Genomic DNA, 19884 nt, shown 5'->3' with positions numbered 1-19884 from the left:
CTCTCAAACATCAGGAGGTGCTGATCAAACAGATTCATAAGGTGAGTGTGTTTCACATCTCGCTCAATTTCAATTTAAGTGTGCTTTATTTGCAGCTCTCTCTCTCTCTCTCTGTGCAGACGAGTCAGTGTATGTGGTTAATGCAGGCTTTAGGGTTTCTTTTGTCTGCGTTGCCCGTCGAGGACATTTTGAAGAATCTTCACTCTCTCATCACTCCGTACATCCAGCAGCTTGAGAAACTGGCAGAAGAGACGGTAAGAATCACTCGGTGTTGTTGTTGTTCTCTCTGCTCTCAGGTCTCGGTTTGGCCGGGATCCACATGAACAGACGCTGCGTGCGTGTGAGCGGAACATTTCTCAGCAGGGACAGATTGAAATCACCACAGTCTAATCTCTGCTCTCAAACCCTTTAACCATTTATCAGATCAGCATAGCAACACCCCGGCAACCACATACAACAGTGACAATTACACAAGCAAGTCCCCGTGAACCGGAAGTTGCAATCGTTTTTACTTCCTTATTTTGATGCATTTTGAACGTGAAAAAAGTGGGCATGGCTTTCGTCTTTCTCTGCAATTTTATTGGACGTATAAAAACAGCCGTTGCATTTTGAAATGGAACTGGCAGCAGACTGACCGTTGAAGGGGAGGAGTTAACAGATGCTCCGCCCATGCCGTCTAACATGCGTCATTTGAGATGGATAGATATTTCAGGGCGGAAGTGCATTTCAGATCTTAACTGAAGATTATGAGGGCACACGAATTTTAAAAAGAGAACGAGCCACATTGATCAACTATTGACAATAAACGCTGCAATATTTCATGAAAAAAATGTAATTAAAAAAATAATTTCACAGGGACTTTAAACATTGTCTTTAGGATATGTAAAAATGTAATTCTGAAACATAATAGAAACCTGTTTTCTCTCTCTCTCTCCACATATTTTCTAATGTCCCCTGCCTGTCTGGTTCCTTCCTCCCAGTAAGACATGACATCAGTCTCAGTAATCAGACAGTGATCATGTGATCACACAGTGACCTCTGCTGGTGAATGATTGCATCTACAGCAGCAGATAGAAATGTCTGGCTAGAATGACTACATAAATAATAATCAATGAGATTTCCGTGTTACGCCCACAGCGCTTCGAGCACACGCCGTGTTCATGACAACATTTCATTGTGTGACCTGTTGTCTGATGCTGGTCTGTGATTTCAGCCGAACCCCTCGAATAAACTGGCCATTATTCACATCCTGGGTCTGCTGTCCAATCTCTTCACCACACTGGACATCAGCAAACAGGAGGAGGAGTCAGGAGAGAACGCCCCGCCCATTAAGTCAGCGCCGCCTCAGACCGGACCCAATCCTGTAAGCTCCTCCCAGCTGTGCTCTGTCTCAGCCTGACGCAGAAGTGGTGCAGATGTTGACCTGTGCTGGTGCGTGTGTGTGTTTCAGGTGGTGGTGGTGCTCCAGCAGGTCTTCGCTTTAATCCAGACTGTTCTCAGTAAATGGCTGAATGATTCACAGGTGGTGGAGGTAAGAATCATCTCCTCGCGCCCACTCTCGCTCAACAGCGAGGTTCACTTCTCTCTCTCTCTCTCTCTCTCTCTCTCTCTCTCGGCCAGGCGGTGTGTGCTATCTTTGAGAAGTCTGTGAAAACTCTCCTGCATGATTTTGCTCCGATGGTTTCTCAGTTGAGTGAGATGTTGGGTCAGATGTACAGAACAATACCTCAGGCGTCAGCTCTGGACTTGACCCGTCAGGTACGTGAGTGTTTGTTCGTTCATGGCTGGAACTGGAGCTGTTTTCATCCTTCTCATGACCTTCTGATGTGCCTTTACAGATGGTTCATATATTTGCCAGTGAAACGGATCATTTCCCACCAATCAAAGCTCTGTTTGAACTGGTCACTTCTGTCACGCTCACCATCTTCCAGCAAGGTAAAAAACAGACGAAGAACCTGAAGGAAACCATGCGCTTGATGTTTAGCACGTGTACACACACACACACACACACGTTCAGAACCGACGAAGACACTGTGACACTTTCTCTTCACGAGTGTCACAGATGAAAAGAGATCGTGTGCATGCGTGAGTTTCTGTCATTCTTCTAGGGATGGAACGATTCCCGCAGCTCACCATTCACCATATTCTGATCTCAAAAACTGCCCTTTCTTGTTTCTGTAATGCTGCACAATTCTTTGTCAAATAAATTTCAGTTTTAAAACAAATATAAAATGAATAATACAAAAGTCTCCTTAATGTAAAGAAACTAAGACTTTGTTTGTGCTTTTCCTAACTTGAACTTTTTTAAGAAATATCAGCATATCCACGTTTAGCGAGTTTGCCGAAAAACAGCAAAACATGGCATGCTATTTATATAAGGTCTCAAGCGACTTGAGTGGTCACCTACTGTAATGATTTCACGGGGAATGGTTACGTCCCTGCATTCTTCACTTGTGTTTCTCTGTGACCACTAACATGTCTGTCTCGAGCAGGTGACCGTCAGGACCGGCTGTGTGTGTGTTTGTTCGTTTGTTTGTTTTCTGTGAGAGGGCGGGTGGGTGGGGTTTGTGGGCGGAGTCTTGTTTGGAGTGTGGGAACAGCAAGGGGGGCGGGGACAGGAATGAAAAGAGAGCAAATGCAGTGACAGTACCAGGTGCCTCCTGGGTTCCCACTCCAAACCCACAGTTTGGTTTCTCTTTCTTTCCTTTCTTACGTTTCGTTTCTTTCTCTCCTTACTTCTGTTTCTGTTGCTCCGTCGTTCAGAACGGATTCATTAATCTGTGTTTTTGGTTCGTCTCTCCTCTTTCTTCTGTCACGCGTTTCACATGACTGTTGGATTTGTTCTGTTGCTGTTTGTATATATTCTTATGATTTCTTAAGTTTCATCTTTATTATATTTTAGGGCCCAGGGATCATCCTGATATTGTTGATTCATTTATGCAGCTCCAAGCTCAGGTGTGTTTTTGGTTTCTTATTTCATTCACTTTGGGTTTCACTCTTTCTCTCGCTGTCTTTCTCCTCCCCTCCGTCCGCTGTCACGGGCTCTCTTTTGACCCTCGTTCTGGTCGGCCTGTGGCATTGACCCGCGGGCTTGCGCTGTCGGATGATTGACGGCTCACGAGGAGAGCTGCGAGTTAGGACTGAACTGAAAAGGAAAGACCTACACGTGATGTTTTAGTCTGACATCAGATGTCACAGCCAATCAGAACAGTGTATTGTCATAATAATAGACGGGCTTTGATGGGCGGAGCTATCCAACATGACTTCACTCACTGCCCACAGTGTTTTGTCACGTCTGTAGATCAAATATAATCTTCATAATAACATGCTGCGTAAACAACAGACACGAAACAAATCACAATGTTGTGCCGGTACGTTTTACAATCTAGATCAAACGCTACCATTAAGTGAAGAATTCATACTGTATAACCGTACAAACCATTTCATCTGGTTTGTAACGAATGTCTAAATGTGGATGTCAGGGGTCAGAGTTGAGGGAGTTCATATCCCAGCAGCCCTACACAGACATCACAGACCCTGTGTCTCAATCAGCTCTGTTGTTCAGTAGTCAGGGCACTGATCAGGATGTCTCATTCGCGAAATCCTTCCACTGCACTGAAACGTTCCTCCCCGCAAAAGCCAGGTGTTCCCTTAACGGACATCACGTGAAAACCACACGAGCCAGCTCGATGAACCTCATGAAACGCGACAGAACTTGTGAAAAGACGAACGCTTCTAGACCGGCGGTCAACACAATCTACTTCTAATGAAAGTGTTTCTCGTATGTACGTCAAGCAGTATTTAAAAGAATAAAGTCCGAGAGATGTGGGTTTCGCCGGTTGTTGCTTAATAATAGCTGTGAAGTATGACAACGAGCTCACACAGTCACGTCTCCCAAAAAGGAACATTCTGCCATCAGTTCCTCACCTTCCAGTTGGTCCAGACGTGAATACATGGCCTTGTTCTGATGAACACAGAGAAAGATATTTGGAAGAATGCTTGTAACCAGACAGATTTTGCCTCCCATAGGAGGAAAAATGACAGTGACAGTCACATTCTTCAAAAGATCTTCTTTTGTGTTCAACAGAACGGTACTTTTTCCTCCTACGGGGGTCGAAATGTCATATTTGCGTGAAGTATCCGCTGAAGTGACCAGCGCCTGAACCCGTGTACACCATATACTGATTCCCCAGCTCAGGACCTGATGGAGACACGGGGAGAGAGACATGTCTGTCATGGTCACATGAGCAACTCCTTCGTCTCAGTGCCGTCTGATGAATGAATCGGCTCTGGTGTTTCGCGTCTTTGGTCCCTTCTGTCTCTCTCTTTCTCTGATATCCTCTCATCCTCAATAAGTTTCTTAATGCATCAGTTGTCTTTATTCTTACATGTTACTTAGATTTCTGTTGCAACTGAGCAGAGGAAGTAGCCATCAAAGAAAAACTAAAGAAATGAATCAATCATCATACCTTTAGTTTCTATTGAGTTTGAGTTTTTTTGCTGTTGATTTCTTACCTGATCTGTTTGCATTGAATGTGTTGTTTTTCTTAGCTGAGGGTAGAGTTTAGACGCACACAGAGGGAGTGAGCGATGAGGGTGGGCGGGCGGGTCAGCCGAGTGATTGACAGGGTTCCAGGGGCGGGGTTTAAGTCACGTGCTGTGTTCATTGGCTCTGTCTGATTCGTAGGCGCTCAAGCGGAAGCCTGATTTATATTTATCAGAGAGTCTTGATGTGAAAGCCGTGTTCCACTGCGGTAAGTCTGTTTCTCATGTATGAATCACTCTTCACACGCGTGTACGTGATGTTCCGTCTCTGATGTCTCTGTGATTTCCGTCCGCAGGAGTGCTGTCACTAAAGTTTCCTGAAGCTCCTACAGTTAAATCCACCTGCCTCTTCTTTGTAAGTCAGACAGAGAAACGGCACGAAGGTTCAGTTCTTTCTGTCACTTTCACATCTTTTCACCTTGTAAAATTGAATCATTTCCTTCCTGCACACGGTGGGTGAAGGTTTCATAGAGATGTGTTGAAGTCAAACCATTAATGGCGTCCAGAATAAACCATATATGTCTGTGTACTGTTCATATTCATTGTCTGTTTATAAACACATACATGTGTTGTGCATGTGACATTGAAAAATGTCAAATATAAAAATGTATAAACGTTTATGTGTAATTTCAATTATTGGTAAATATAAATAAATATATGTAAATATTTCCTAAATATGTACAATATACATGTATGTGTGTGTTTATAAATACAAAATTAACACAGGGTGTCTGCGGGGTCTTAAAAAGTATTAAAGGGGTCATATGACACGGCTAAAAGGAATATTATGGTTTGTTTTAGATGTAACTCAATGTGTCTACATGATTTAAGGTTGATAAACGCTGTATTTTCCACACACCGTGCATGTTTGTATCTCCTCTTTGCTCCGCCTCTCTGAAACACGCGGATGTTTATCAAAGCTCATGGCTCTGAAAAGCGAGGTGTGCTGTGATTGGCCAGTTCACCAGTGCGTAGTGATTGGTGGAATACTGCAAGCGTGTGAGGGAAATGTGACGCCTCTGACCATATTTGGAACATCAGGTTCCTCTTCAATTGTACTGACAGGTACGCCCACCTGACTTGCGTCTACATTTGGGCGGTCTCAGTCAAATCAGACCACCAACTGATGTAGATTTGTGGGGGTGTGGCTACACGAGGCGTTTCAGACAGGTCTGGTGAGCATTCGCTTTTACATAGAATGCATCTTTTGTTCCCACACTTTCATTTCTGCAATTTTACGCGTCTAATACATGCATGAGCAACTTATAACACACCAGAGACACAGAAAAACACAGATTCGTGCCATATGACCCCTTTAAAAGTTGATAAATAAATTTAGAGAAAATGAAGGCCCTTAAAAAGTATATTTAAGTCTTAAAATCCATTTTCCAAGGTATTCAATTGTGTATCATCTTTTCATTTGTCTGGAGAGGTCATGCTAAAGTTTGCCTGGTTGAATCATTGTGTAGGTGAATAGCAAGAGGTCCATGTCCAGCCGGTTGTTAAACAACATGGTTGACTAATGGAGAAATGCAAGTTTTCGTGCAAATGTTTGGAGGATAAAGAGTTGTAAGCATGGCTGAGGGCCGTCTCAGATAAGCGTGCTCTTAGCGTAGCCTCATTTCTCTTTCTAATAAACCTTGCATTGGGTTAGTCTTCGTTCCCACCCTTCTGAATGATGTTGCATTCATGAGGAGTTATCACAAACTAAGACTTTTAGAGTAAATGTAAGTTAAAGTGTCACCAATGGTCTTAAAATGTATGGAAAGAGTCTGAATAAGTATTAAATTTAGCTCCATGATTTCTGTATATGCCCAGTACACAGACTATATCATGTAAACACAAACTTTTCTTCTGGATGCCATTGATGGCGATGAATCATTAATCACAGTGGAGTTTGATTGACTGAATTTTGAATGCAGACGGAACTCATACCGCGCTGTGCAGACGTTCCTCCCGTCGCTCGGCTCCTTCATGAAGACGGTAAACTCCTGCTGTCGGCTGTACTGGAGGTTTGTCACGTTTGTCAGTCGGGATGAACGAGACCGTGGAGTTCGCTGTCACACTCAAACCTTGATGTGTTTGTCATCAGGCGATCGGCGGGCAGTCGTCTCGCTGCCTCATGGATCAGTTCGCTGAGATTCTCTTCTGTCTGAACAAACATTGCTTCGCTCTGTTGACGGTGTGGCTCAAAGAAGCTCTGAGATCTCCGGGCTTTCCATCCTCACGCGTGACGGATGAACAGAAGGACACCTTCAGTCAGCAGGTGCTCAGGTGAGCAGCAGTCCGGCGGCGGGACGTTTACGTGTCCCGTGAATCTAAACTCATCTGTTTGTTTTGTGTGTGAAGGGAGCGAGTGAACAAGCGTCGTGTGAAGGACATCGTGAAGGAGTTCACGCTGGTGTGTCGTGGACTTCACGGAACCGAGTACGCCGCAGACTACTGAGCGCAAACAGACTCTGAGGAAACCCAGAACTCCCAGAATCCCGCAACACAACACGTGAATGACACACTGTCAGAAGAACTGTGATAGAAAGAAGCGTGTAGAGCTGCGGCGGGACGGGACCTTCCTCTAACTCTCTCCCTCTCCCTCTCTCTCTCTCTCTCTCTCTCTCTCTCTCTCTCTCTCACACTCTCACACTCTCACTGGATTGTTTGGTGTTTTGAGGCCTGACGGGCGATCTGAACATCTTTCCTGCATCTCACGGCATGTTCGCTGTAACAGTTCTTTGATTCTCTCACGTTCTAGATCTTCCGTGGCTCTTGGGCTGTTTCCCGGTGATCGTTTGCATCTGTTTGAACGAAGAAATAGTGTTAGTTGAATGTGTTTTGGATTTTGGAGATACTGAAATAAACAACACGTATATACACACACACACACATATATATAAATAAATATATATATATCGACACACACTTGTAATAACGTAGTGAAGTTTGTGTGCTGCTAACAGAGAGAGGGACCAGAATAAATCTTCTCTGCGGCTTTATCCGTCTAACCCCTCCCTCACGCTCTATTCTGCCCAAATATTGTGCTGGCTTACTAAAGCAGATGATGAGGATTGTTTTTCAGAGATCAGCCCGGCAGTATATCTCACAACAAATGAGACGGAGAGAGAGAAATACAACACACTACAAGTAGAAGTTTTGTGTTCACGCTTGTTTCTGTCTTCTCCAAACAGTGAAACTGAACGAGGACTGCTGTCCAAACAATTCAACACAACACTCCGAATGTTGAACCTTGCTGTAGCTGAAGATCAAGTGCCATTAGACTCATCGTCACATCTCGAACAAATAATCAGTCCAGACGTCTGTGTAGAGCGTATATATATCGAGTATTCTTGAAGCGTGTGTCTCGTGGACTCGTCTCGGTTCTCTGAACTGACAGAATTTTCACATTGGAACGGTGTACCCCTGTCTTTCTGATTGGTTGTGTGTTTAATGACTTCTCGGTGCACCTATCATGACATGAAACACGCGCACGTCTCTCTCTCGTTTAACCCTTCTGCTGCCTGCAGACATGTAGCATGTGTGTTGTGTTACATGTGAGATGGTGTGGATCAGTGAACGAGGGCTGTTTCATTGTGTTTGTATAGTGAGAATAAAGGGAGAGATGGAGTCAAATGTACATTAGCTTTTCCTTTTTTCTACCTTGTTTTAATTTATTAAATGCATCCAAGATGGCAACACTGGTTCCTGTGTTCTTATTGTTTGTGTGACTGCTCATCATCAAACAAGACAAATTCATTTACAAATTGACATATTCATAAAATGCAGATGCTGTTAGGTAGACTTGAGCTTTCATGAGAAAAAACATCTACAAATGAATTACAGGCGATGCTTTGTTTTATTTGACTCGCTACACTTCAGAATGATGAAATAACACAGATGGAAGTTGTGGAGGAATGATGTAGAAGGAAAAACCGAATGCTTATAATTATATTCCATTCTTGCCGTCTGTGTTTGGATGACAGCTGTTAAAACAGACTTGACGTGTATTTACAATGAAAGTTTATATTTGACTTGAACTCATTTCAACATCACATCAGAAGAACACGAGGCAGATAAATGCAGAAGAGGTGATGCGTGTACTGGTTTTAAATGACCGAAAACAAATCACAAGTTCATATAGCAGAGAAATATACTGAGATTCTTGTTTTCTTCATTTACAATCAACCTGAAAACAAATCCTATATCAAAGAAACACTGAACCCGAACAACAGATAAAAGTGAGAATCAAGGTTGATGTGAAGTTCACGAGATCAGAACTCATCCTCTGAGCTGTCAGCCAGCAGCATGGCATTGTCCGGTCCGCTCCGCACTTCTCTGGGAGGCTAAAGACGACACAAACACCCAATCAAAGTCAGAAGAGAGGAGACGAGCGCTCTTGTGTAATGTGTGAGGAGAATTCGTTTTGCGTACCCTGCTTCTCTGATGTTTGACGTTTTCTCTCCTCCTGCGATGAATGAGTCTGATGCTGTACAGAGCGCCCACCAGCAGAAGAGCTCCGGCCAGTCCGATGCCGACGGGTGCCAACATGCCCGACACGTAACCGGCCTACAGACGGAGAGAGAGAGATCATATTATATTCATATATTATAAACCACTTTAAGTTGCACTACATACATGCATAAACACTTTCTTTCATTTTATTACTGTAATTATATATTGCACTATTCGTACGCAGCCCCGCTGCAAATGCTTTGGCAATACCAATGTACATTTTGTCATGCCAATAAAGCACCCTTACATTGAAATTGAAAATGAGAGCGAGTGTGAGAGAAAATCATCTGATGAACAGAAAACTGTTTTCAATTGAAGTGTGCTTTATTGGCATGACAAAATGTAGATGTGTAGAAAACCATCTCACCTTCTCTCTGATGAGTTCAACCCAGCTGCGTACTGCAACACACAACAAACACCGAGTCACCTGGAGCTGAGAATGAACTAAACACATGTAGCATAACAGAACGTTCACGTCTGTGAGTTTGCTCTCTTTCTTCGGATTCTCGCTTTCTGAAGCCATTGACGGGGACTGATGTTTGGGGGGTTTTCTCACCCAGGCCGTGGTTCCCCTGCATCCAGACCGGAGGAGGAGGTATGAGGCTGTAGGGGGGACGGCTGGGAGGCGTCATGCTGGTTTCTGTTAGGTCCTCTTCGCTCTCTTCTTCATCAGAATCCATCCCATCGTCTTCCTCGTCTTCATCTGCCTCCTCTAGAAGAAGACCGAGTCGTCACATCACAACAGCCACACACACGCTCTCACTGTCAGTCGCATGAACAAACCTTTAGACTCCACATCTTCTGTGTCTGTCTTTGGGATCGGAACGACGTCAGATGATGTGGCAGTCATCCTCTGGGCGAGGTCATCATCTGGAGGACCAATCAGAACGCATGTCACAGTTCTAAAGTGTCAAGGCATCTCTCGAGGTATTAAAACCAGAACAAAACGGCTTCGTTCCTAAACGATCATGTATGTTAACAAACAAAAACAAGAGCTTTTATGTTTATATAGCTCGCTCACTTTCGGTCTTCCCATCATGCTCTGTCGTCTTGTTCTGCGTTTGTGACGTCTGCCATGACGAGGGCCAGTCCAGCAGTCCCGAGAGAGAGGACGTGTGCTCTGTATCCATGGAGACCATAAGCTCAGCATCTTCCGCGGTTACAGCTGTGGGCGCCACGGCGACAGACAGTCGGGATGCCAGCGCTGAGTTTCTCGCCGGTGTGACGTCCTCAAAGGGCTCAAAGATCAACGGCAGGTCTTCAGAGGACATGGTGGCGTCTGTGAGCAGATCCTGAGACGACGGCTCGACGTTCACAGCCTCTGCGGGACACACAAACACTGACACTCGTTTAGTCATCACGTCTGATCTCAAGAGTACAACATGTGTGAATATTACTGTTCGAGTCCAAACAAAATATCAAGACGTTCCAAAATGTATTCAGACACCTGACAGAGATAGAAAAGTTTGTAATGGATTGGGTTGAATAGCTTTAAGTACACAATTAGATAACACCAAAAGAAATGACCAGCAAGCAATGCTTCATTTTCTGAAAGACACGAAAATCTTCACCTTTAAAAAAAATCAGAAATCATTTCTATCCCAAACCCTATCACTAACATATTCATCACTTTTTAGGTTTAATCCATCGGTGAGGAAAATACGGTAACACTTGACTTAAAGCATATGTGTATGATGCTTTATGAAAGCAGGTTAAATGCCTTGTAATGCCTAATGAATAATTGTAACTACAGTTAATACATTGTAACACTTGGCATTTGGTTATAATTCTTTACAACAGCATTAATGTATTACAACATACAGTATAAACCATTACAATGCATCATACCCTTTAATAACCCTTTATAATGCATTATACATAATAAGCAGGCTTTAAGTTAAGTGTTACCGAAAGAAAATACTCTTAACTGTCCGTTAGTATTTTTATTATCCATCAATGTTATGAGCAGACTGTGTACTACTAGTAAATCTGAAGACAAAAATCAAATGTTTGTAGATGTTCTGTCAGTGCTGCTGAATTCATTCTTCATGTCACATTATAATACAGTGCAGAACTGCTGATGACTTCAGTTATTAGTCAATATATGCTCTCCTACTTGTAAGTCGCTTTGGATAAAAGCATAAATGTAAATGATCAATATGAATAATAATCAATAGAAAAGACCAGAATGCTTTTCATGTTGACTTAAGTGGCTTAAGGCAAAAGCTGTGTAAAACGATATAATACAACGGAGTGTTTATTTACACCGAGTACAAATAGCCCGTCTTGTGGGCAGAGACTATTTGCACTAGCTCCGCCCAGCAATAACGTGACTGGACAAGAGAAAGTGTTTCAAACAGAGAGTCTGTATGGCTTTGGCACTGGAGACCGGGGTTCTAAACACTCCATTACCTTCTCCTATCACATTACAGATCATAAAGGCATTTGTTTTCAAGAAAAGTGATGTAAGACTTCAAATTCACTTTCATTCATAAAGTTGAGGTTAGGGGTCGGTGTAGGGCTTTAATATCTCAATAAGTTGCCATCGTTTTAATAATGTTTTGAAATATAATGATTTACACTGTGTTAGTATTGCATAATATTTCATGCACAACAATAGTAACGTTATCTGCCACTGTTTATAAGTACCAAAAGCACCTAACTACTATTTCTACTTCATCCAAAGACAATCCAGCTATTTTCGGTGAGTGTCAATGGCATATCGCTTAAGAAATGCTGCTATTTTCACTTAGTGCAAACAGAACCTCCTGCTATTTAAACAACAACCAAATATCCGCTGAGGTAATGAAAGGTTCTGTATGAAACAGCAGAATGTTCTGGAGATCAGTTCATTTTAGTCCACTGAGAATAGAAAGTCATTCGATTTGTGTCAGACGGCCGCTGAGGATTCAAAGTGGAGCAGTAAAATGTGTCTCGCACATCAGCGCTAGAAAACAAAGACACATTCCCTCACTGCTCTCCCAGAAACCAGACATGACATTGAACTTTTCTCACCAAAATCAAATTCATTCATTTCTTTGCTGCTCATCGAACATGGATTCATGTCCTGTGTTTTTATCTGTAATACGTCTGAGGAGCTGATATCTCAGTGCAGTAATAAGTAACTCTGGATCGGGTTTGTCTGGCAGTTGTGTTTCACTGACCTGTCTGCAGATGAAGCGCTTCCGTCCAGACATCAGTAACCTCCACGGCTCTGGACGTCAGGAGACGGACGGCTGATCCGCCGCTGATGTTCAGAGATGTTTCCTCCTCTGGTTCGGGTGTGCTCTCCGGCTGGATGTGGTCTGTGGTCTCTGAGGGTCGGTCAGGTGATGGAGAGGGCTCTGTGGGGGACAGATCTGCTGCCGCTGAGAGAGATTCTTCTGGAAGGGCTTTGGTCTGCTGTCCGTCTGCTGTCCGTGTGTGATATGAAGAGTCCCAGCGGAGCGTTCTGTCCTCACCATCTACAGCCGTCACGCCACCCAACGCCTCGTGGACACGACTGCTGAAGGAGGAGAGCGAACGCTCAGAAGAGACTTCAGGCGGCTCAAGTGAAGGTGTGTTTGATTCTGTTCTTCTGTCCTCTTCTGATGAAGTGATGTTTCTGAGCGGGACGGCCCAGCTGGAAAGACACACCGCTGCCAGCACGAGACTCTGGAGCGCCGCACCGGTCAACATCGTGGATCTGTCCCCTGAACTACAGTTACATGTGACCAGAGCTCACTTTCTGTAGAAGCACAAGTTTCACAACATCCGTTTACCATGTTATAAGACCATCACCCGTATGCTAGGTCTTTCTTTCTCGTACCGTATAGGATCAAAATGGAAGCACATCTGTCTACTGTTTAGCAGTTTAGCTCTTTGACTTTTAATTTGCGGAGATTGTTTTGTTTGATTCAAATATTGTCATGACCGATCATGACTCATAATAAGAACGGCATCGGTGGATGTCTGTGTGTGTTCTGCAGGAGTAACCTGACTCAACACAGCACTGCAATTCACTGCCAGCGTCTAAAAATAGAGCCCGCCCTAAACACACACAATTCATACATGTTTACGTCTATTTTCACCTCGTAGTGCAGAAGACGACGAAATGCGCTATAACACGTGCGTTTTTCTGTGTATTCATGCACGAGAGGATGTTAAGAATCGATCAGCTGATCTTTGATGCGCGCGAGTCATTAACACACGGTTACACTTTAATGCGTTTTATCTGTCACGTGCGACAAACAACACACACACACACACACACACACATAAACATTGATTAACTACTGATTCAACTTTAATACTGAATGAATTAAAGGAAAATAACTTGACGTTTATACATGACATGACAGATTCTTACCTGCTGTGCATGAATGTTGCGCAGCGCTCATCTCCAACACTGAGCCGAGTCTCGAGATGTCCGTGTTATTCTTCGCGTTATTCTCAAGATGTCTGTGTTATTGTGAGATGAGATATCTGTGTTATTGTCCTGCGTCAGCTGACATTACGCTGAAGTTTCTCGTGTGCAGACAGACAGCAGATGCGCAGTCATGGGTCTCTAAGTCTTCTGCGCGCGCGTCTATCTATCTATCTATCTATATCTATCTATCTATCTATCTATCTATCTATCTATCTATCTATCTATCTATCTATCTATCTATCTATCTATCTATCTATCTATCTATCTATCTATCTATCTATCTATCTATCTATCTATCTATCTATCTATCTATCTATCTATCTATCTATCTATCTTGTTGTATCTTATATATATATATATATATACAAATTATATATATAAATATAGTCATATTGTTATATTTGAATTGTGCTTATTATAATAGTTCTTTAAAACAATTGTACAATACTATAATATTTGCATAGTATAGAACACAGCATAATTTACAAACATGACTTATAAAACAGTAACATGTAGGCCTAAAATAAATAACTAAAAACTACAGAACGTATTAAATTAAATAGCTTAATTAAATGACGTAAAGTTTCTAGCGCAGCCCCGTGGCCAACATTTTTCTCCTTACTTAATTTCACATTCAATTATATGAACCAATATTAAAGAAAAACATGAACAATATGTTCAGTTGTAACGATCGTGTAAAATATTTTCAGAGTATAATTTTCTGGCGCTTAAGTTTTCATTCAGGCACATGCAGGGCAGCAGTGGCTCTGTGAAGGACCCACCCAGCCTCGACACGCCCTGTTTGTGATGCTCGGCGGTGTTGTTACATACAATTTGTTATTTGCATTCATATACATTGATAACAATGCCTCTGTTTGAAGGTTTAGGCAGCGGTGGAGAGAAAACAGCTGTGGTTGTTGATTTGGGAGCCGCGTACACAAAGTAAGCGACTGATGTTGACTCGCTGCTGTTAGCTTCACTGCTAAACACACGAAGAAGAGCTGTGTCTGTGCTCACGAGATGAAGTGTTTTCCATTCTTCGTGTATAAATCGTGTAAATATATATAAGTACGCGGGTGCTGAAGGATTAGTAGAGAAATGCTAAGGCTGTATGGTGTACCTTATTTAGAAATGCATTACTGACAATATATATATATACTGTATATGTGAAGAGTTTGGTTCCAGAATGAGAAAAGAACATTTGTTTTTCTTGTGCATTCCAATTAATATCTTTTGATTTAAGCCACAATAACTCCAAAAATACAGCTAACGAACTCCATTTTGGAACCAAACTCTTCATTATGTTTTATAACTTTTCGTAGTATTTACAATTTGACATTCTGGTATTTTTGGTACAGCAGGATGCATGCCTGCGTTTCAAATGTTTTTGTATTACGTGTAGATGTGGTTTTGCTGGGGAAACAGGGCCAAGATTCATTCTTCCCAGTGAAATCAAACGGCCTGGATCACAAGAGGTGAGAATCTGCTAGTGGCTGTGAAGAGATGTGTATGTAATGTGACCCATAATGACCTTTGTCTTTCGCTCTTAATGCACAGGCTGTGCCAGTTGTTCAATACAACATTAACACAGAGGAGTTGTATAATGTTCTGAAGGAGTTTATTCACCTGCTGTACTTCAGGTGAGAGAGAGAGAGAGAGAGAGAGACATTGTGTAGCTCTTGTGTGCCGCTGAACTTGGGATGTTTTTCTCTTCAGGCATTTGCTGGTGAATCCTCGTGACCGGCGTGTGGTCATCATTGAATCCATCCTCTGCCCTTCGCACTTCAGAGAGACTCTCTCCAGAGTTTTCTTCAAACATTTTGAGGTGAAGTGACTTCCTCGGGTCACAGGGAGAAGCAGCTCAGAGTTTGGTTCTATATGAGATGATCATGTGGTTGTGTGTGTGTGTGTGTGTGTGTGTGTGTGTGTGTGTGTGTGTGTGTCCTCTGTAGGTGCCGTCGGTTGTGTTTGCTCCCAGTCATCTGATGGCCATCATGACCTTAGGTGTTCAGTCTGCTCTGGTCATGGATTGTGGCTACACAGAGACTCTGGTCTTACCTGGATCCTTACCTGTCTGCTGTTGACAGCGCAATGTTTCAAATCCACACGAAATCCAACATTTAGGCTGATTTCTCGCATGGATTTAATGTCGGATAATAAATATTAGAGCAAGAATGTGAAATGTTTTTGTCATGTTCCAGAAGTGAAATGGCTGCTTCATGCTGATGTTTAATGTTCAGAGACGGCTGTGAGTTTAAAGTACAAACACAGTGTTTGAGAGACACACTTCACCTTTACAGCCAGAGGCCTCATGTTGCACATGTTGTGATTGGTTTGAAGTTAACTTAACAGTGAATTAGATTTACGAAGGAATTCCCATCTTATCCGCTTGGGAAGCTCTTCCACTGGGAGGACAAGCTCTTCATAAGTATGTTCACGTCACATGTGTCGTCAGCGCAGGCTCTTGTCTTCTGCTGTATCGTCTGATGTTGTTGTTGTTTGTGTGGTGCAGGGAGCTGCGCAGTCTGTTGTGTGAGCAGTGTACGGTGGACGCAGGTGCAGGTCTCCGGCTGCCCACTGACAGAAGTAAGACGGCCTCGTGCACTCACACCACACATTTATACCCATCACTCCAGATCAAACCTTGTGCTGATCCAGAATGTGTTCACAGGCTGTATTTCAGAGGATGTCGTGGAGGACATCAAAGGTGCGGCAGTCATCACTTCAGTTATGTGTCATGCTGGAGGCGTTGTTCTAACTGTGTTCTTCTGTGTCTGTGTTCAGTGAGGACGTGCTTTGTCAGTGATCTTAACGGAGGCTTAAAGATCCAGGAGGCCAAATTTAACATGGATGGATCAGCTGAGGTCAGAGGTCACGCTTTCAGATGTTCTTGAAGTAAAATCATGTTTCACTTACGGCTGAGCACATTCCACTTTAAGAAGACCGAAAGATTTCTATTTACATTCTTTTCATGTTTGTGCCGTTCTTCTGTAAAATGTGCACAATAGTCAAGTGTCCAAACATTGGATAAGTGATTTTTTACAGTTTTTAGCCATCAACTTGATTTGAGATGTTATTAAAGGTGTCCTGAACTGGGCTTGTTTATTGTTTTATACTGTTGTTACTGGTCTACTTAGGCTATTTTCTACCCGGGTTTTGAGGCCGTCTCGACAAATGCTCGGTTTTAATGGGCGTGCCGCATTGAAGACTTGGAAGTAAACGCCCACTGCTATGATTGGATAGCAGTTTGTGTAGTAAACTTAGTTGGAGCCTTCTGTGAATCTGGTTAGACACGTCACGTTAGGTTACACATTATCAGGGCATATCAAGCGATCTCTAACAAAGCAATAGTGACGCATAGTACAAATATGTTTTACTCACGTAAGATTGCTGCGCCATTCCTGTCGGATCCAATATTCACGGCACAGCACTGCTTTTTAATCTAGTCTCTCTGCAAATCCAGCACCTTGTTCACAAAGGAATCCACGGTGAAATGACGCAAACAAATGCTCAATGTTTCACCCACGTGAGCAGGAACGTACTTAAAAATAAACTTTAACCACGCATTCCTAATGTCGGAATCCAAAGTAAGCGACTATGTTCTTCCACAACCAGGTGCTGACTGCACAATATTTTGCGATCTTTAACGGCATGTTTATTGCTTGCTCGCTCTGTCTGGTTCTGCGCAAGTGGGCGGGGCTAGAGAAGTAGTCGTTGATATTTTTCTGTGGAGGCAGTGTTCAACCTATCTATGACCGATGCATTCCAGGACCTGGCGTTCGCTGAGCCTGGTGTCAATAACAGATGTAATCTCAGTAACAAGGGCGATTTCAGTTCTGACACTTACAGGATGTTCGCTTGAATACGATTCCCTCTTAAACAACAAAAGCTCAGGTTAAAATTGAGGTCTTAATTCATGGCCCCTTTAAAGATCAGAATCTCATTTGTCCATCAGAGACCTGCACCTCCACCAGATGTGGAATATCCATTAGATGGCCAGAAGATTCTACACGTCAAGGGTTTCATCAGGTAAACAAATACCAAATATAAACTGAGAGCGTTTTAGTGTCTCACATTGTGTCCTTGTGTTAAGCGGTAGTCTCTCTCTCTCTTCAGAGACGCTGTGGCTGAGATGTTATTTGAGCAGGATAATGAAGAGAAGTCTATTGCCACTCTTCTGCTGGATGCTTTGGTTAAGGTAGAAAATCTGTTGTGGGAAATGTGCTCGGCTAGGATGAGAGCGTAATGAGCACCTGCAGCGTCATGAGGTGTTCTTGTCTTTGTTTCTCACCAGTGTCCCATTGACACGCGCAAGGTTCTGTCAGAGAATCTGGTGATAGTCGGTGGAACGGCCATGCTGCCGGGGTTCCTGCATCGACTCTTGGCTGAGATCCGCTCACTGGTGGAAAAACCCAAGTACTGCGATGCTCTGGCTACCAAGAGCTTCCGTATCCACAGCCCACCCGCCAAACCCAACTGCACCGCCTGGTTAGGAGGTACCACGTCACAGACCAGCGTTCCAAACGTTTGATAACTCGCCCTAACCCCAGTTCTATTCTGTTCTGATGAACTGAAGTCAGTGGTGATTGTTTCTTTGCTTGCAGGTGCAATATTTGGAGCGCTGCAGGACATCTTGGGCAGTCGCTCTGTGTCCAGGGACTACTACAACCACACAGGCCGTATACCAGACTGGTGCTGTCTCAGCAGCCCGCCACCGGATTCAGTGTATGAGGCGGGAAAGACGCCCCCCCCACTCATGAAGAGAGCTTTCTCCACCGAGAAATGAACCACATCCTCTCATAGAACTGCACACATACTGTATATAACCCCACATCTGTCTGCTTATTCAGAGAGACTGCTCATTCGTGTTCTGTAAGCTGAAGTCCGTCACATTTCTGTACTGCCCTACTTGTAAAGAAAACAAGTCCACCAGAGGGCAGTCACAGAGATGACATCATCTGCAAATGTAGCCGTGGTCGTAAACAGAAATGAGTAAATTCTGTTTCAGAACGTGACGGTTATCTGTTATGAAGGATATAGAACATGGAAGGCCAATAAGTGTCAAGACAAACTAAATCCCATTTCAATTACATTTGTCCACTAAGAGTTAAAAACAGTTGATATGTTGAAAAGCTCAGTGTGTTTATTTGGTTTGTAAATAAATAAACATTCCAAAATCACTCTATGATCTCATCTTCTGGGGCCCGTTTCAGAAAGGAGGTTTAGTGAAAACTCTGAGTATATTAACCCTGAAATGAGGGAAACTCTGGGTTTTCCGTTTCAGAATGTGAGGTATGTCAAACCTGAGAAAGCGGGGTAACTCAAGCCCGTTTCTAAAGGAGAGGTATCTTATACTCAGAGTCAGTAACCATAGTAACTTACTCTGTGAACCTAACCTGGTCGGGAGCAGGTTTTCTTTGGTAAACCCAGAGTTTATTTCGATCTCCTCCCCCTATTAAAGCGCAAGTGGTGTAACTCATCCATTCATTCATTAATACAGTCATTCATGGCACACATTTTGATTACACAGAGACCATCTCAGTGACTTATACTGTATGTCATATGTGCTTTTATAGAGGATTCATGAAGAGGCTGCATTAATTCATTGGAATGTACTTTGATTTCAGGAGAGCACCGAGTGGAATTTTGTCATTTCCCTGTGCATTTTTATTAAAACTGTACCGTTTTTCTTTCCAGTGAATTAGATGTATCAAAATATATCTCATCCATCCTTACACATAAATAAAGTGCATGAATAAAGAAATGAATAAATACAGACATGCATGCAGAAATGAAGCGATAAAGGTAATAAACAAGTAAATTTGACATGCAGCCATTCCAAGTGAAATCTGTTCAGAGCAGGATTCGAACCGGCGATCAGTCTAACTTTGCACGAGAGTCTGACGCCCTACAGGTGTCCTATACACCATGACGTCTTATATGCGTAACTAGAGCACTCATGGCGAGTGAGAACGTACGATTTTTTTATTATTTCTGTTTCATTCATTTAATGATTAATTTATTTGTTTATTGGTATCAATTTATTAATTTAAACTTAAGTCATTTTCAGGACATCAGTAAATCGAGCGGAAAGTGTGCCTCACTCTCATGTGCTTTCTGCCGCCATGTTGCTTTTTTTGGTGCTGTTGCCATGGTGAATCGTGCTATCTTCGCTCAATTGATGATGGCTTTTTAAATCAATGGTGCACGCGCGTAACCTAGAGTGAACTTACTCAGAGTGGATTGAACTAATTGAAATCACCTGTTCTGAAACCGAAAACTCAGAGTTGCGATTCTCTGAGTAAATCAACTCAGAGTTCACATTTTAACTCGGTGTTGGTTGAACCTCCTTATTGAAACAGGCCCCTGTTGTGTTCGTTCAGAGCTGTGAACTTGAAATGCTGTCATGCTCTATATATTCTAAGAGT

At 42.9% G+C, this 19884-nt stretch overlaps 3 protein-coding genes across 4 annotated transcripts in view; 2 read left to right on the top strand and 1 right to left on the bottom strand.

Moving 5' to 3' along the window:
* ipo13b (importin 13b) overlaps nucleotides 1-8232 on the top strand; it is a 29585-nt gene extending 21353 nt beyond the window's left edge. Inside the window, exons 4-15 of the mRNA XM_057353217.1 lie at nucleotides 2-41; nucleotides 120-254; nucleotides 1214-1363; nucleotides 1451-1531; nucleotides 1621-1758; nucleotides 1839-1935; nucleotides 2903-2955; nucleotides 4688-4754; nucleotides 4842-4900; nucleotides 6468-6557; nucleotides 6638-6819; nucleotides 6895-8232. Coding sequence (XP_057209200.1) covers nucleotides 2-41; nucleotides 120-254; nucleotides 1214-1363; nucleotides 1451-1531; nucleotides 1621-1758; nucleotides 1839-1935; nucleotides 2903-2955; nucleotides 4688-4754; nucleotides 4842-4900; nucleotides 6468-6557; nucleotides 6638-6819; nucleotides 6895-6991 — 1189 coding nt within the window. The 3' untranslated portion in view covers nucleotides 6992-8232. The remainder of the gene's footprint in view (nucleotide 1; nucleotides 42-119; nucleotides 255-1213; nucleotides 1364-1450; nucleotides 1532-1620; nucleotides 1759-1838; nucleotides 1936-2902; nucleotides 2956-4687; nucleotides 4755-4841; nucleotides 4901-6467; nucleotides 6558-6637; nucleotides 6820-6894) is intronic.
* A 35-nt stretch (nucleotides 8233-8267) lies between these two features.
* On the bottom strand, nucleotides 8268-13624 carry LOC130565639 (armadillo-like helical domain-containing protein 4). 2 transcript variants are annotated; one of them, XM_057352559.1, is made up of 8 exons: nucleotides 13397-13623; nucleotides 12213-12775; nucleotides 10070-10369; nucleotides 9832-9918; nucleotides 9605-9760; nucleotides 9416-9447; nucleotides 8968-9102; nucleotides 8268-8879 (listed from the first exon to the last, which is right to left on the bottom strand). In XM_057352559.1, the coding sequence occupies exons 2-8, from the start codon at nucleotides 12724-12726 to the stop codon at nucleotides 8808-8810; spliced, it is 1296 nt and encodes a 431-aa protein (XP_057208542.1). In that variant the 5' UTR covers nucleotides 12727-12775; nucleotides 13397-13623; the 3' UTR covers nucleotides 8268-8807. The 2 variants fall into 2 exon arrangements, with proteins under 2 accessions (XP_057208542.1, XP_057208540.1); XM_057352557.1 differs by having other exon boundaries at nucleotides 8351-8879; nucleotides 10070-10387; nucleotides 13397-13624.
* A 589-nt stretch (nucleotides 13625-14213) lies between these two features.
* actr10 (actin related protein 10) lies at nucleotides 14214-18860 on the top strand. Its single transcript, XM_057352569.1, has 13 exons — nucleotides 14214-14398; nucleotides 14859-14931; nucleotides 15014-15096; nucleotides 15173-15281; nucleotides 15409-15516; nucleotides 15817-15884; nucleotides 15969-16042; nucleotides 16128-16163; nucleotides 16241-16320; nucleotides 17412-17485; nucleotides 17573-17654; nucleotides 17751-17952; nucleotides 18061-18860. Exons 1-13 carry the CDS (start codon nucleotides 14322-14324, stop codon nucleotides 18240-18242), a joined length of 1248 nt encoding a protein of 415 aa, XP_057208552.1. The 5' UTR covers nucleotides 14214-14321; the 3' UTR covers nucleotides 18243-18860.
* Nucleotides 18861-19884: the final 1024 nt, after the last annotated feature.

Source organism: Triplophysa rosa, linkage group LG15 (assembly GCF_024868665.1).
Source record: "Triplophysa rosa linkage group LG15, Trosa_1v2, whole genome shotgun sequence".
NCBI classification, from domain to species: Eukaryota; Metazoa; Chordata; class Actinopteri; order Cypriniformes; family Nemacheilidae; genus Triplophysa; species Triplophysa rosa.
Note: the sequence above shows the minus strand (reverse complement) of the source record. Positions and strands in the feature narration are given on the sequence as shown.

Excerpts from the sequence above, each read along its gene's own strand:
- LOC130565639 (XM_057352557.1), bottom strand. The coding sequence starts at position 12,726 with ATGTTGACCGGTGCGGCGCTCCAGAGTCTCGTGCTGGCAGCGGTGTGT. Across the intron at positions 9,919-10,069 it reads GCATGATGGGAAGACCGAAA|ATGATGACCTCGCCCAGAGG; the intron begins GTGAGCGAGCTA and ends TTGGTCCTCCAG. Across the intron at positions 9,448-9,604 it reads GCAGGGGAACCACGGCCTGG|TACGCAGCTGGGTTGAACTC; the intron begins GTGAGAAAACCC and ends TGTGTGTTGCAG.
- actr10 (XM_057352569.1), top strand. The coding sequence starts at position 14,322 with ATGCCTCTGTTTGAAGGTTTAGGCAGCGGTGGAGAGAAAACAGCTGTG. Across the intron at positions 14,399-14,858 it reads TTGGGAGCCGCGTACACAAA|ATGTGGTTTTGCTGGGGAAA; the intron begins GTAAGCGACTGA and ends TATTACGTGTAG. Across the intron at positions 14,932-15,013 it reads AACGGCCTGGATCACAAGAG|GCTGTGCCAGTTGTTCAATA; the intron begins GTGAGAATCTGC and ends CTTAATGCACAG.